Source organism: Tursiops truncatus, chromosome 20 (genome assembly GCF_011762595.2).
Source record: "Tursiops truncatus isolate mTurTru1 chromosome 20, mTurTru1.mat.Y, whole genome shotgun sequence".
Taxonomy (NCBI): Eukaryota; Metazoa; Chordata; class Mammalia; order Artiodactyla; family Delphinidae; genus Tursiops; species Tursiops truncatus.
Window position 1 is genome coordinate 2695594 of NC_047053.1, and position 14217 is coordinate 2709810.

General features: G+C 35.0%; 1 protein-coding gene across 6 annotated transcripts in view; it reads right to left on the reverse strand.

Annotated features, from left to right (window-relative positions):
* Positions 1-5848: 5848 nt before the first annotated feature.
* LOC101328830 (zinc finger protein 286A) overlaps positions 5849-14217 on the reverse strand; it is a 46321-nt gene continuing 37952 nt past the window's right edge. For 5 of the 6 annotated variants that reach the window (XM_019944193.3, XM_073797132.1, XM_073797131.1 and 2 more), the window contains one exon: positions 5849-14094. In XM_019944193.3, the coding sequence (XP_019799752.2) occupies positions 11870-14094 (2225 nt within the window). In that variant the 3' untranslated portion in view covers positions 5849-11869. The remainder of the gene's footprint in view (positions 14095-14217) is intronic. The other variant, XM_073797138.1, reaches the window with a different exon arrangement.

The following is a 14217-nucleotide window of genomic DNA, read 5'->3' on the forward strand; positions in this document are numbered from 1 at the left end:
TCTCCTCTGCTATACAGTAGGTTCCTTGCTTTGATGTGGTATCAGATGGATGAATCAAACATTCTATAAATCCCCAGATAGTGAGTGGTTTTGTCTGAGGTCTGGCAAGCAGGAAAGGCAAACAAATACCTAGAGTGTGGGTTGATTCAGTTGTATGAATTGCCGTTGCTTCCAGAATAGAAGGGGTCCGGTGGAGCCAACTCGCCGCCAAGCATCTGACTGGTCTCCTAGTGGGATGGTAACCATACTGGGGACTTAGCACTGAAGAGCGTGTTGCTGGAAGGCGGACAGCAGTTGCAGCAGGTAATTAAGCCTTGGGAAGGGGCAGCCTGTGATGCTGGGCAAATGCCACCACGGCTGCTCCATTCGTGCTTGTGTTGTCAGCACTGGGTGACTAAACAGGAGCTGACAGACGTCAACTGAGATCTTTGACAGAAATGAAGTGTAAGAGGTGAGCTTACATTTACCTGGCGTTTCCTCTGTTTATGGATTCCAGGCAGAAACTGTCAGAGTTTAGGGGTGCCACTGGGAGATAAGGGATGATATCCTAGAGGAGATAGCTCTACAACTTGCATAAATTTTCCCCTCAAACCTTTAGCTGACTTCTAAGCTGTGAATGGTGAAAATAAAAGAAACCCTGTAAAAAGCAGCACTTGAGGGGTTAAGTGGATGCGCAGGTTCCAGCAGCTGTCTAGTACTGGAAAGACAGAGATTACAGTTCAAGATCAAGCCCTAGCAAGTTAGAGGGCCTTGGTAAACGCCTTGGAGTTTCCACTGAGATTCCAGAAGAACCATGCTGGACAAAACTGAAACAGACAAAAGGACAAAACTGAAACAGACCAGCTTTAACTCAACCTAATGTCAATCACAAATGGGGTCAGGGTGCTCCGCTAGTACTCTGTCTGCTAAAATAAAACTTTGTTTTATTTAACTTTTTATTTTATATTGGAGTATAGATGATTAACAGTGTTGTGATCGTTGCAGATGTAAAAAAAAGTGATTCAGTTATACATATACATGTATCTATTCTTTTTCAAATTCTTTTCCCATTTAGGTTGTTACATAATACTGAGCAGAGTTCCCTGTGCTATACAGTAGGTCCTTGTTGGTTATCCATTTTAAATATAGCAGTGTGTACGTGTCAATCCCAAACTCCCTAACTATCCCTTCCACCACCCTTCCTCCCTGTTAACCATAAGTTCATTCTCTAAGTCTGTGAGTCTGTTTCTGTTTTGTAAATAAGTTCATTTAAAAAAAACTTATAATTTTATATTGGAGTAGAGTTGATTAACAGTGTTGTGACAGTGCTAAATAAATCTTGATCCTCTTCAGAGGAAGACAAACCAAGGATCTCCAGAATTTTTTCACCTATAATGTCTGGCATCAAATGAGATATCAGAAAGCATGCTAAAAAAATCAGCTGACCAGATAGGAAGAAAAACAATAGACAAAGGAACAGACCAAAAAGTGATTCAGCTACTGTAGTTAACTGTCCAGGACTTTAAAATAAACGTTATTAATATATTCAAGAGAAAAGAATGGAGAATTTCAGCAGATACCTAGAATCCATATAAAGACAAGACAAAAATTCCAGAAATAAAAAATCTGACTAAAATTAAGAATTCAAAATGGGTTTAATAACAGATTGAAAACAGAATAGGCATTAGTTAATGGGAGGGCAATTCAGTGGAAAGTGTCTAGTCTGATGCACAGAGAGAAAAAAGATGGGAAATACAGAAAACCTAAAGAGAGACCTGGACCATGGTGAAAGGTCTAACCTACAGGTAATTAGAATCCTAGAATAAGGGAGAGAGGAAATGGGGCAGAGGTAATATTTAAAGAAATAGTGGCTGAGAGTTTCCCCACACTGATGAAAGATATCACAGCACAGTCTCAAGAAGCTCCACATGCTCAAAATATGCTTTAAAAACAAACAAAAAACCTCTCCACCTAGGCACATCACATTAAAACTTACAAAAACCAAGGGCAAAGATAAAATCTTAAAAGTAGCTGGAGAAAAAATAAAACAAGAGCAGAACACAGTTGATTTTTTTTTTTTTTCACAGTTGATTTTTTAATAGAAACTTCGGAAGCCAGAAGCTGAGATTTTATTTTAGGTGAGGAAAGAAAAAAAACAGCAACAACAATGAAAAACAAATGCCAGACTAGAACACTTATCCCAGTGAAAATATCCTTCCTAAATGAACGCAAAGTAAAAATATTTCAGACAAAAGCTGAGATAAGCTACTGGAATGCTATGATAAATGCCCAAAGGAATTAGCCAGGCAAAGGGAACATGATCCAGTTGGAACAAGGAATGTCAGGAAAGAATGAAGAACACGGCAATAGGTAAACATGTAAGTACAAATAAACACTGCTGAAAACAGTAATAGTAATAAAATCCTTTGGAGTTTAAAACATGTAGAAATAAAATATATGACAACAATTGAACAAAAGGCAAAGAGTAAATGGAATTAAAACATTAGTTTTTTTCATTGCTTTGAAATATTAATTTCAAGAGTGCTCCAAGAAAAAAGAACCAAAAAAAAAAAAAAAAAAAAAAAAAAGAGTGCTCCAATGGAGAGCCAAACAAATTTTAAGGGCAATGATTTTCGGACATTTCAGTATCAGGACAACATTACAATTTAAAAAATTATTGAGGAAACCAAAGACCTTTTATTTATGTAGGTTACATCTATTGAAGTTTACTGTATTTGAAATTAAAATTGGAAAAAATTTTAATGTTTATTAGTTTATTAAAAATAATACTATTAAACTACTATATGATATTGGAAAACATTAATAAAAACAAATCTTCAAAACAAAAAAATTAGTGCAAAGAGTGGTACTGTTTTAAATTTTTGCAAATCTCTTTAACGTCTCACTGGATTAGTTTGCTAGGGCTGCCATAAAAAAATGTCACAGACTAGGTGGCTTAAACAACAGTAATTTATTTACTCACAGTTCTGGAGGGCAGAAGTCCAAGATCAAGGTGTCTGCAAGGTTGATTTCTCCTGAGGCCCCTCTCCTTGGCTTGCTGGTAGCCACCCTCTTGCTGCCTCTTCACATGGTTGCCCCTTTGTGTGTACGCACCACTGGTGACTCTCTGTACATCCAAATTTCTCTTCTCATAAGGACACCAGTCAAGAGTTATTAGGAATCACCCTAACAGCCACATTTTAACTTATCACCTCTTTAAAGGCCCTATCTCCTAAAACAGTCACATTCTCAGGCACTGGAAGTTAGGGTCTCAACATATGAATTTGAGGGGGGACGTAATTCAGTTGATAATAATGGCTCAATAGAAGATAGCTGAAGTCTGAGATCTTCTTTTGCATTAAATATTTTGCAATATCACATGCCATGCAGCTTCTGAAAAACAGCAATCTATACTCATGAGAAAAATGAGAATGAAAAAGGTAATGTCTTAGAATTATTATGAAAATAGTTCTGCTGCTCCAGAGTAACACCAAAATAATAAATGAATGTATAATTAAACTGAATAGAGTAGAAAAATGAGAAAATGAAACATATTTGAGTATTCCGAAGAAAAGCAAGAAAGGAGAAACAAAAGAAGAACAGGCAAAACAAATAGAGAGACTTACACCCAAATATATTAGTAATTACATTAAATGAAAATGGATTACACTCACCAATTAAAATATAAAGAATATCAAACTAGATAAAAATAAGACCCAAAATATATGCTACTTAAAGGAGATACACTTTAAATGTAAGGACACAGGTTAAGTTAAAAGTAAAAGAATAGGAAAAAGACATATAGCATGTGTATTTGTTTTCTACTGCTACATAACCCATTTATGGAAACAGCAGCTTAAAACAACAACTATTTATTAGCCCACAGCTCTGTGGGTCAGAAGTCCAAGCATGGCATGGCTGGGTTCTCTGCTCAGGTCTCAAAGGCTGAAATCAAGGAGTCAACGGGTAAATTCTTGTCTGAAGGCTGAGGAAACAGCAACTCCAAGTGAAGTCAACTTGTTAGCAAAATTCAGTTCCTTGAAGTTGCAGGACTGAGGCTCCTGTTTCCCTGCTGGCTCTCAGTCACAAACTGCTCTCAGTCCCTAAAGGGTGCCTACACGCCTTGTCACACAGCCCCTCTATCTTCAAAACCAGCAATGAAGAATGTCGCTCACACTGAGTCCCCCTTATACACCAAATCTCTCTCACCAGGACGAGCCCCACACTTTTTAAGGTCTCAACTGATTCGGTCTGGCCCACTGAGGGTAACTGCACTATTTTCAGTCAACTGATTTGGGACCTTAATTATATTTGCGAAATCCCTTCACAAAAGCACCTAGATTAGTGTTTGACTGAATAACTGGGAACTGCTTGTATACCAGAGGCTGGGAATCTAGGAACCAATTTAGAATTCTGCCTACCACACCATGCAGTCACTAACAAAAATAAAATTATCTTGGCTATATTAATATCAGAAAAAGTACAATTTATGGCAGAAAACATTACTAGAGTTAGAGGATGCTTGATATAGATAAAAGGGTCAACTAAACAAGAAGATATAACAATCCTAAATTTATATGCACTGAATATTTATATGCACTTGAATATATATATAATATATATTCAAGATGTAGAAAGCAAACATTAATAGAAATAAAAGAAAAAAAAGATAAATCCACAATCATAGTTGGAGATTTGAAGACACCATTCTTAGTAGCTTATAGTTCAAGCAGAAAAATAAATCAGTACAGATATAGAAGATTTAAAGAATGCTATTAACCAACTTGGTCTAATTAATATTTATAGAACATTATATCTAACTGCAGAAATTTCAAGTGATAATTCTTATTTCCATGCTATTTTCATGTGAACATGGAGCATTTACCAAAATAGACCATTGGCTGAGCCACAAAGTAAGTATCAACAAATTTCAAATGACTGAAATAATACAGTGTGTTCTTTGACCACAGTGGAAATTAGCTAGAATTCCATAATATATAAATAGAAAATCCACAAATTCATTAAAAGTAAGCAACATGCTTATAAATAACCCCAGGGTCAAGGTAGAAATAACAAAGGAGTTTAGAAAATATTTTTAACTGAATGATAATAAAAATACAACATATAAAAATCTGTGGTCAGAAAGATTAACTCAAAATGGATCACAGGCCTATATATAAAATCTAAAACCATACAACTTCTAGAAAAAAACATGGGACAAGAAACTCCAGAACCTTAGGGAAAGTGAAGATTTCTTGGAGAGGACCCAAAAAGCATGACCCATAAAAAGGAAATGTTAAACTGATATCCTTCAAAATAAAAACATCTGCTCTTCAAAAGACACCACTAAGAAAAGTTAAAAGGGAAGCCATATTCTGGGAGAAAATATTTACAACACATATCTGACAAAGGACTTGTATCTAGACTATATAATCATTATCATCATCTAATTTAAATGGGCAAAAAACTTAAACAGATACTTCACAAAGGAGAGATATAAATAGCCATTAAACACATAAAAAATGTTCACCATTAATCAGAGAAATGCAAACTAAAACCACCATGAAGTACTAGTACACACATTAGAAAAGCTAAAATTAAACACTGACTTATATACCTGAAACTAATACAATATTGTAAATCAACTATACTTTAATAAAATTAAAAAAAATTAAAGACTGACAATACCATGAGTTGGCAAGGCTAGGAGTAACTAGAGCACTCATACATTGTTGGTGGGTTGCAAAATGGTACTTTGGAAGACAACTTGGCAGTTTCTTATAAAATATTACATACATTTGCCATATAACCCAGCAACTCCGAACCTAGGTATTTATATAATAGAAGTGAAAATATGTCTACACAGAGCTTATACGTGAATGTTCACAGCTGGTTTATTCATAATAGCTCTAAAGTGGAAACAATACAAATATCCATCAATGGCTGAACGAACTGTAGTATATTAACACTATGGGAATGAAGTACCAACCACATAACATGAATGAACCTCCAAATTCATGAGTGAAGAAGATAGAAAGAAAACAGTATATACTATATGATTCCATTTATATGAAACTCTAGAAAAGACAATTCTAATATATAGCGATAGAAAGCAGATTAACGGTTTCTTGGAATCAGAGGTGGGGACAATTTTGGGGTGATAAAAAATGTTCTATAGCTTGATTTTGGTGATGGTTATACAGGTGTGTAAATTTGCCAAAACTCATCAAAATATAAAGTTAAATCTGGTACAACTTATTATGTGTAAATTATGTCCCAATAAAGTTGATTAAAAAAACCTCTACTTGATGAAGCTAAATAGGAACTTATAGAAAAATTTAGACTTAAATATTTGCAAAAAAGAAAGATTGAACATCAATTATCTAAGATTTCATTTCAAGAAGCTAGAAAAAGAACAATGAATCAAATTCAAATAAAGTAGAAAAAAGAAAATAAAAGAGCATGAGTTAATGAAAAAGAAATTAGCTGTATATTAGTTAAGAGGTGGCTTTTGAAAAGATTAATAAAGTGTTAAATCCCTACAGAGCCTAACACAGAAAACAAAGAGAGAGTACACAAATTACCAATACCAAGACTGAAAAGGGAACATCACTTTAGATCCTACAGAGATTAAAAATATAACAAGCAGGCATTATCAATTACTTAAAGCCAATAATTAGATATTTTAATGAAATGATATAGACAAATTAGAAATAAAACTTAGCAAAATTGACACGAGATAGAATATCTCAATAGTCTTATGCCTATCAAAGTAACTGAATCTATAATTTAAAACTTTCCTACAAAGAAAATTCCAGGCTCATTGGGCTTTACTGTTCATTTTTACAGAAAAGATTTATGGAAAAAAATAATACCAACTGAAATAACAACAAACTCTTCCAGAGGGGGGAAAAGGTAATTACCAATTCATTTTACAAGCCCAGCATTATCCCACACACTAAATCCTGACAAGGCTACTAAAAAAAAGGAAACATACAAGACAATCGGGACATAGACATAAAATCTGATATAAAATTTTGAAACTCTAATTGAACAATATTTTTAAAAGGTAATATATAATGACCAAATAGAATCTATTCCAGGCATGCAAGGTTGCCTTAACATTTTCAGAAATCAATCCATACAGATGAATTTTGAAAACATTTTGCTAAGTGAAATAAGTTAGTCACAAAAGAATAAATATTTACATAAGGTACCTAAAGTGGTCAAATTCACAGAGACAGACTGAAGACAGAAAGTAGAATGATAGTCTCCAAGGACTAAGAGAAGCGGGTAATGTGGAGTTATTGTTTAATGAATATTGAGTTTCAGCTTAGAAAAATGAAGAGTTCTGGATGGTGGTGATGGCTACAACAACATGAATGTACTTAATATCACTGAATTGTACACTTAAAAATGGTTCAGATGGGGCTTCCCTGGTGGCGCAGTGGATGAGAGTCCGCCTGCCGATGCAGGGGACACGGGTTCGTGTCCCGGTCCGGGAAGATCCCACATGCCGCAGATCGGCTGGGCCCGTGAGCCATGGCCACTGAGCCTGCGCGTCTGGAGCCTGTGCTCCGCAACGGGAGATGCCACAACAGTGAGAGGCCCACGTACCACAAAAAAAAAAAAAAAAAAAAAAAGGTTCAGATGGTAAATTTTATGTTATGTGTATTTTACCACAATTTTTAAAATAAAAAAATCAATCCGCATAATTCAACCACATTAACAGGATGAGAACAACCATACGGTCATCTCAATAGCTACAAACTACGTATCTGATGAAATTCAATACCTGTCCATAATAAGAAATCTCAGCAAACTAGGATTTGAGGAGAATTTCCTTAATCTGATAGAGATTATCTACAAATTTATACCTCATATCATTTCTAATGGAATGTTTAGGATTTTCCTTTAAATTCTGGGAAAAAGGCAAGGATGCCTACAATCTTTACTTTTGAAGGTCCTAGCCAGTGCAATAAAGCAAGACAAAAATGGCATAAATATTGGAAAGGGTGAGGTAAGAAAGATTTTACTTTATCACAGGTGACATATTGTGTACGTAGAAAGTCCGAAAGAATGAACAAACTATTATAATTAACAAGTGAATTTTAGGAAGGTCACTGGATATAAGGTCAGTTTAAAAAAAATCTATTATATATATCATTACTTATTACATATTATATATTTAATATATTATATATAGTTATGTATTATATATATTAGCAAAAGTCAGAAAATGAAATTAAGATAATAGCCTTTACAGAATCACCAAAACATCAAATATATAATAACCTTACAAAATATTCAAAATTTTATTGAAAAAATACAAAAATTACTAAAATTAAAAGATGTGTATAAATGAAAAGGTATGGCCTGCTCATAGATTGGATGTCTCAATATTGCTAAGGTACCCATTCTTCCAAAATTAATCTATATATGTGATGTAATATCCATTGAAATCCCTACTTTTTATGGTGGAGTAACTGAAAAAATAATCATTCTAAAATGCATATGAAAATGCCAAGGACATAGAATTACAGTGACAATTTTGAATAAGAAGAACAAAATTAGAAGACATATACCACCAGATGCCAAGATTTACTATCAACCTGTTTTCACTAAAAATATTTGGTATTCAACAGAACAATGAGTCAGAATAGATAATCTAGAAATAGACCCCCTCACATAATCTGACTATCTGACTTATCACAAGGGTACCCAAGGGGGAGGGGAAAAGATGGTCTTTTCAACAAATGATGTTGAATAAATTGTGTATTTGCATGGAAAATATTAAATTGACCTCTACTCCACACCATATAAAAATATCAGACGGATTGTAGCCTAAAACTTAAAAGTAAAACAGTAGCTATGCAGAAGTAAATGTAGGAAAATATTCTATGACTTTGGGTTAGGAAAAGATTTCTTAAACTAGGCACAAAAAAGCAGTAATCATAAAAGAAAAGATTGTTGAATTATTCATCAAAGTTAAAGACTTCTGTCCATCAAAAGACAACATTTAGAGAGTGAAAAGGCAAGATGCTGATGAGTAGATATTTGTAATACAAATATCTAAAAAATACCTTGTATCCAGAATACATAAAGAATCCTAAAAATAAACAGAAAGAGTTATCAATAAAAATGGGCAAAAGTCTTGAACAGGCACTTCTCAAAAGAGGATATTCCAAAAGCCAATAAACACCTAAAAGGGGACTCAACATCAGTAGAGAGTAAGGAAATGAAATTAAACCTATAGTGAGATACCACTACACACTGGAACCAGGCTTTGGCACCTTAGCAGTTCATGGAAACTGCTCTAGTAAAGGTGCCCTGTATCATCTCCATCCCCTAACCTGATGGACACCTTTCAGTTCTTATGTCACTTGAACCTGCTGACCTTACTCCTCTTCTACCTTCTAAGGCAGGGAAGGGAGACGGGGTTTATGTGTGGTGAGGGTTTGAAGGTAGATACGAGCAGCCAAAAAAGTTGACATCAAGTCATGTAGACTGTTTGACAATAGAGTTTCTCAAGGATAGTATTTCAAGGTCAGACCCTTAAACTTTCCAATCAGAAAGTGGTACATTTTGTCCAAAGTAGACACATCTCCTGGTAATAGTTAATAAATTTCACTATTATAATTCAATCAGAAATAGTCATTTCAACCACAATGTCAAATTATTCATTTTAAAATGGGAGACAGCTCACATCAGTCACCCAATATCCCCTTCCCAATATTAAAGACTTATCCTAGCATTGTGGGAGGAGTATTTGATATCCTTTCCTTCAGTCTCCACTGAAGTGTAGCTCTACATGCCTTGTCCTTTTCAGATGTTAGGTCCATGGTCTCTTAGGGCCTTCCAGTACCAGGGTCACAGCCTCTGGGTTCCCATTTTGACTCCAGGACTCTCTTAGTATTTCCAGAACTTCCAAGCTTTTATACATGGACTTTGGAGTTCTTGGCTGTTTCCCTCTCTATACTCCATCACACAGTGTTCTGCAGGGCTGTACACAGACCTTTACACCATTGTGATCTTTCCTTTGGTGCCATGTTGAAAGTGGAACTTGTCTCTGAAGCTTGCAAGTCTTCTGGTCTATAACCTGGACACAATTTCCAGATATTCTCGGATATGTTTTTCATCTACCTGAAATTTCTATTACCTCCTCCAAATGAAACTGAGAGGGTGTGGGGGGGGTCCTGAAGTGCTGGATAACTTCTTTGGAATCTAGGTGGTACCAAGACCAATTTCCATGCTCTTAGATCCATGACCACTCCTGCCCTGCCAAGGTATATCCAGCACCTAGGGTAATTCCTGGGCTATCACAGGTGTCTAGTAAATTAGCTTCACAAGAAAAATAGGTTTTTCATGTTTATATAAATATTACATGCTCATTGGAAAGAAAAACTGAGAAATACAGAAAAGCAGAGAGAGGTAAAACAAACAAAAAACACTGGATTCTGCAACAAATCTAAAACAACTGTCATTAACTTTTTGGAGACTGTCCCTTCATTCATGGCTATCAAAAGTTCACACAAATACATAGTTTCATACCATACATACTGCATTTACATTTTTCTATTTTCCTAGTTTCCCCCCCCCACTTATATCACTGCTTCTCCTCTTCTCCCTCCCTTCAAGGTAACCAATATTAACAGCCTGATGTATATTCTTCCATACTTGTTTCTATGCTCATCTAATCACATGCACACATATATGCATACATAAATGCATGTAACCATTACTTTAACAAAAATGAAATCTTGTATATATACATCTCTGTAATAAAGCAATTACTTATCAAAAAATTGTGGAAATACCTTGAAGTCAACTAGTGTAGCTATAACTCATTTTAAAAATTACTCTCATACTTTTCCATGGTATGGCTATATCACAATTTATTCACCCATTCCCCTATTAATTGGCATTCACTTTGTCTCCAGTTGGGTTTCTTCTTTGCCTCTACAAACAATACTTTAATAAACATCCTTATTTATACATATGCTTTTGCACTGATGCTATTATTTCTGTGGGGCAGATTCCCCAAAAGTGAGACTGCTGGGTCAAAGTGCTTTTAAAATTTTACTTAAGAATTAAAAAAAATATATACCGCTGGATTGCTGGTGGAAATATAAGTTGATATAACCATTTGGTAAGAGTATATGGTTTGCCAAACTCCACTAGCAAAAGATCTCTTAATTTTTGCCAACTCCATGAAGTGGAAGTAACATATCATTCGTTGTTTCAATTTGCGTTTCCCTGAGTATTGTTTATTTAGGTTCATAATATTTTCATAGGTTAATGCATTTGGAGTTGTTCTTCTATGAAGAGCCATCTAGTCCAGATGGATTAAAACTTCAATGTAAAAAATAAAATTATCAGAATATTAGAAACAAATTTAGGAGACTATATATAACCTGGGGATTGCTAAAAGAGTAAATAAAGAATATAAAAAGGAAAAGATGTAAATATTTTACTATGAAAAATTAAAGACTTAAAAATCTTTTACTACATAAAAAAGTACAAAGACAAATACGAAGAAAAACATTTGCAACACATATGTCAAATGATTAATATCTCAAATATATTAAGGGCACCTCCAGATTTATAAGAAATATAAACCAATAAGAAAATCAGCAAAAAAATAGGCAATTCATCGAAGATAATTTATTAAATGAATAAAATATGAAATTTGGATGAAGGCTTTCATTTGCCCTTTTTATTATGAATTTTCTTATAACTTCTAAGATTTAATATGACCAATTGCTTTTCTACATTCTTGTATTTATGAAGTGTGTACTTTCTGGCAAATTGCTCCTGAACATTTTCCCACATTCATAAAATATACAGTTTATAAGATTCTTGTCATATCTGGATGATAATTTTCTGTCCTCTATATTAATTGAGCTTCTTTCTGATGTATTCTTTGATGTACAGTAAGGCTTGAGCTACTCCGAAAGGCTTTTCCACACTCACTACATTTATAGGGTTTTTCTCCAGTGTGCATCCTCAGATGTACAGTGAAGTCTGAGTTCGTTCTGAAGGCTTTTCCACATTCTTCACATCTATAGGGCCTCTCCCCAGTATGAATTCTCTGATGTAGAGTTAGCTGTGATAGAGTAATACAACCTTTCCCACATTCCTTACATGTATAGGGCTTTTCTCCAGTATGTGTTCTCCAATGCACTGTAAGGTATGAACCTCTCCTGAAGGCTTTTCCACAGACATCGCATTTATAGGGTTTCTCTCCACTATGGATTTTCTGATGTTCTGTGACGTGTACCATCTGGCTAAATGCTTTGCCACAGTCATTACATTTAAATGGTTTCTCCCCGGTATGTGTCCTTTGGTGGGTATTAAAGCCTGAGTTACTTGTGAAAACCTTCCCACACTCATTACATTTATAGGGTTTTTCTCCAGTATGCCTTCTTTGATGCACAGTAAGCTGTGATGTATTAGTGAAAGCTTTCTCACATTCATTACACTTATATGGTTTTTCTCCAGTATGGGTCCTTTGATGTACAATAAGGTATGACTTAGTTCTGAAGGATTTTCCACAGTCATAGCAGTTGTAGGGTTTCACACCAGTATGAATTTTCTGGTGCTCCTTGAGATTTACCATCTTGGTAAATGCCCTCTCACAGTCAGTACATTTATATGGTTTCTCTCCAGTATGAATCCTCTGATGTACAGTTAAGTGTGATTTTATTCTGAAAGATTCCCCACATTCATTACAGAGATAAGGTTTCTCCTCAGTATGAATTCGCTGATGTATAATTAGAGATGAAGAACGCATGAAGGCCTTTCCACATTCATTACATTTATAAGGTTTCTCTCCTGTATGCATTCTGTGGTGTACAGTAAGGCATGAATAATTGATGAATGCTTTCCCACATTCGTTACATTTATAGGGTTTTTCTCCTGTATGAATCCTCTGATGTTCCGTGAAATTTGCTATACGATTGAATGCTTTCCCACATTCATTACATTCATAGGGTTTTTCCCCAGTATGGGTTCTTATATGTACAATAAGGCTTGAATTACTTCTATAGGCTTTTCCACACTCATTACATCTAAAGGGTTTCTCTCCAGTATGAATTCTCTGATGAACATTAAAGATTGTGGTATTCTTGAAAGATTTCCCACACTCAATGCATTTATATGGTTTCTCTTCAGTATGGGTCTTCTGATGTACACTAAGATATGACTTATTCCTAAAGGCTTTCCCACATTCATTACATTTGTAGGGTTTTTCTCCATTGTGAGTTTCCTGATGTCTTGCAAGTTTTGATTTATCACCAAAAGCTTTCCCACATTCACTACATTTATAGGGCTTCTCTCCAGTTTGAATTCTCTGGTGTTGATTAAGGCGGGCACACTGGCTGAAAGATTTTCCACAAACATTGCACTGATAAGGTTTCTCCTTAGTATGAATTCTCTGATGCACCATGAGGGATGAAGAAGCAATGAAGGCCTTTCCACATTCATTACATTTATAGGGCTTTTCTCCAGTGTGAATTTTTTTATGTTGACTAAGATATGAAGGCTGGCTGAACATTTTCCCACATTCATTACATTCATAAGGTTTTTCTTTAGTGTGAGTTCTCTGATGTTGAATGAGTAATGACCTATAACGGAAGGCCTTTTCACATGTACTACATTTATAGGGTTTTTCTTTATTATTGTTTTTTTTCTCTAAAGTGAGTTCTGAAGCAGGGCTTATGACTTTGTTGCCTTCTGTATCCTTGCACATTTTCTTCCCCAGATGGGTATCTGTAATCAAATCTAAATTCTCTGTAAAATTTTCCTCATGTGTTTGGTATTTGCTGTGGGGCTCTTCTGTGATAACTCCTGGTTCTGGAAAAAGAACAGATCCAAATCTAAAGCCTTTTTGAAGAGTGGGAATTTTCTTGTGTTTAACTATTCTTTGACTCAAATGACTTTCTTGACTATCTTGCAATCTCAATATCCTGTCACTCCATTTCCATAATCCTCCCATTTTGGTGTCCCACAGACCATTCTCTATGAGTTTCTCTACTATGGTCTCCTGTGATAAACATTCTTCAGAAATATTCTCTGTTGGTATAGCATTCTTGGTTGTAGGTTTAGTCTCCAACTCTGGGAGGAAAAAAGAGAGAAATCAAATGACTCCTATTTCCTAGATTGAGGACATCACGCTAAACAGGAAAACAGAAGGGAAGCTTGAATTGATAATGAATATATGTTTTTAACTGCTTGCAA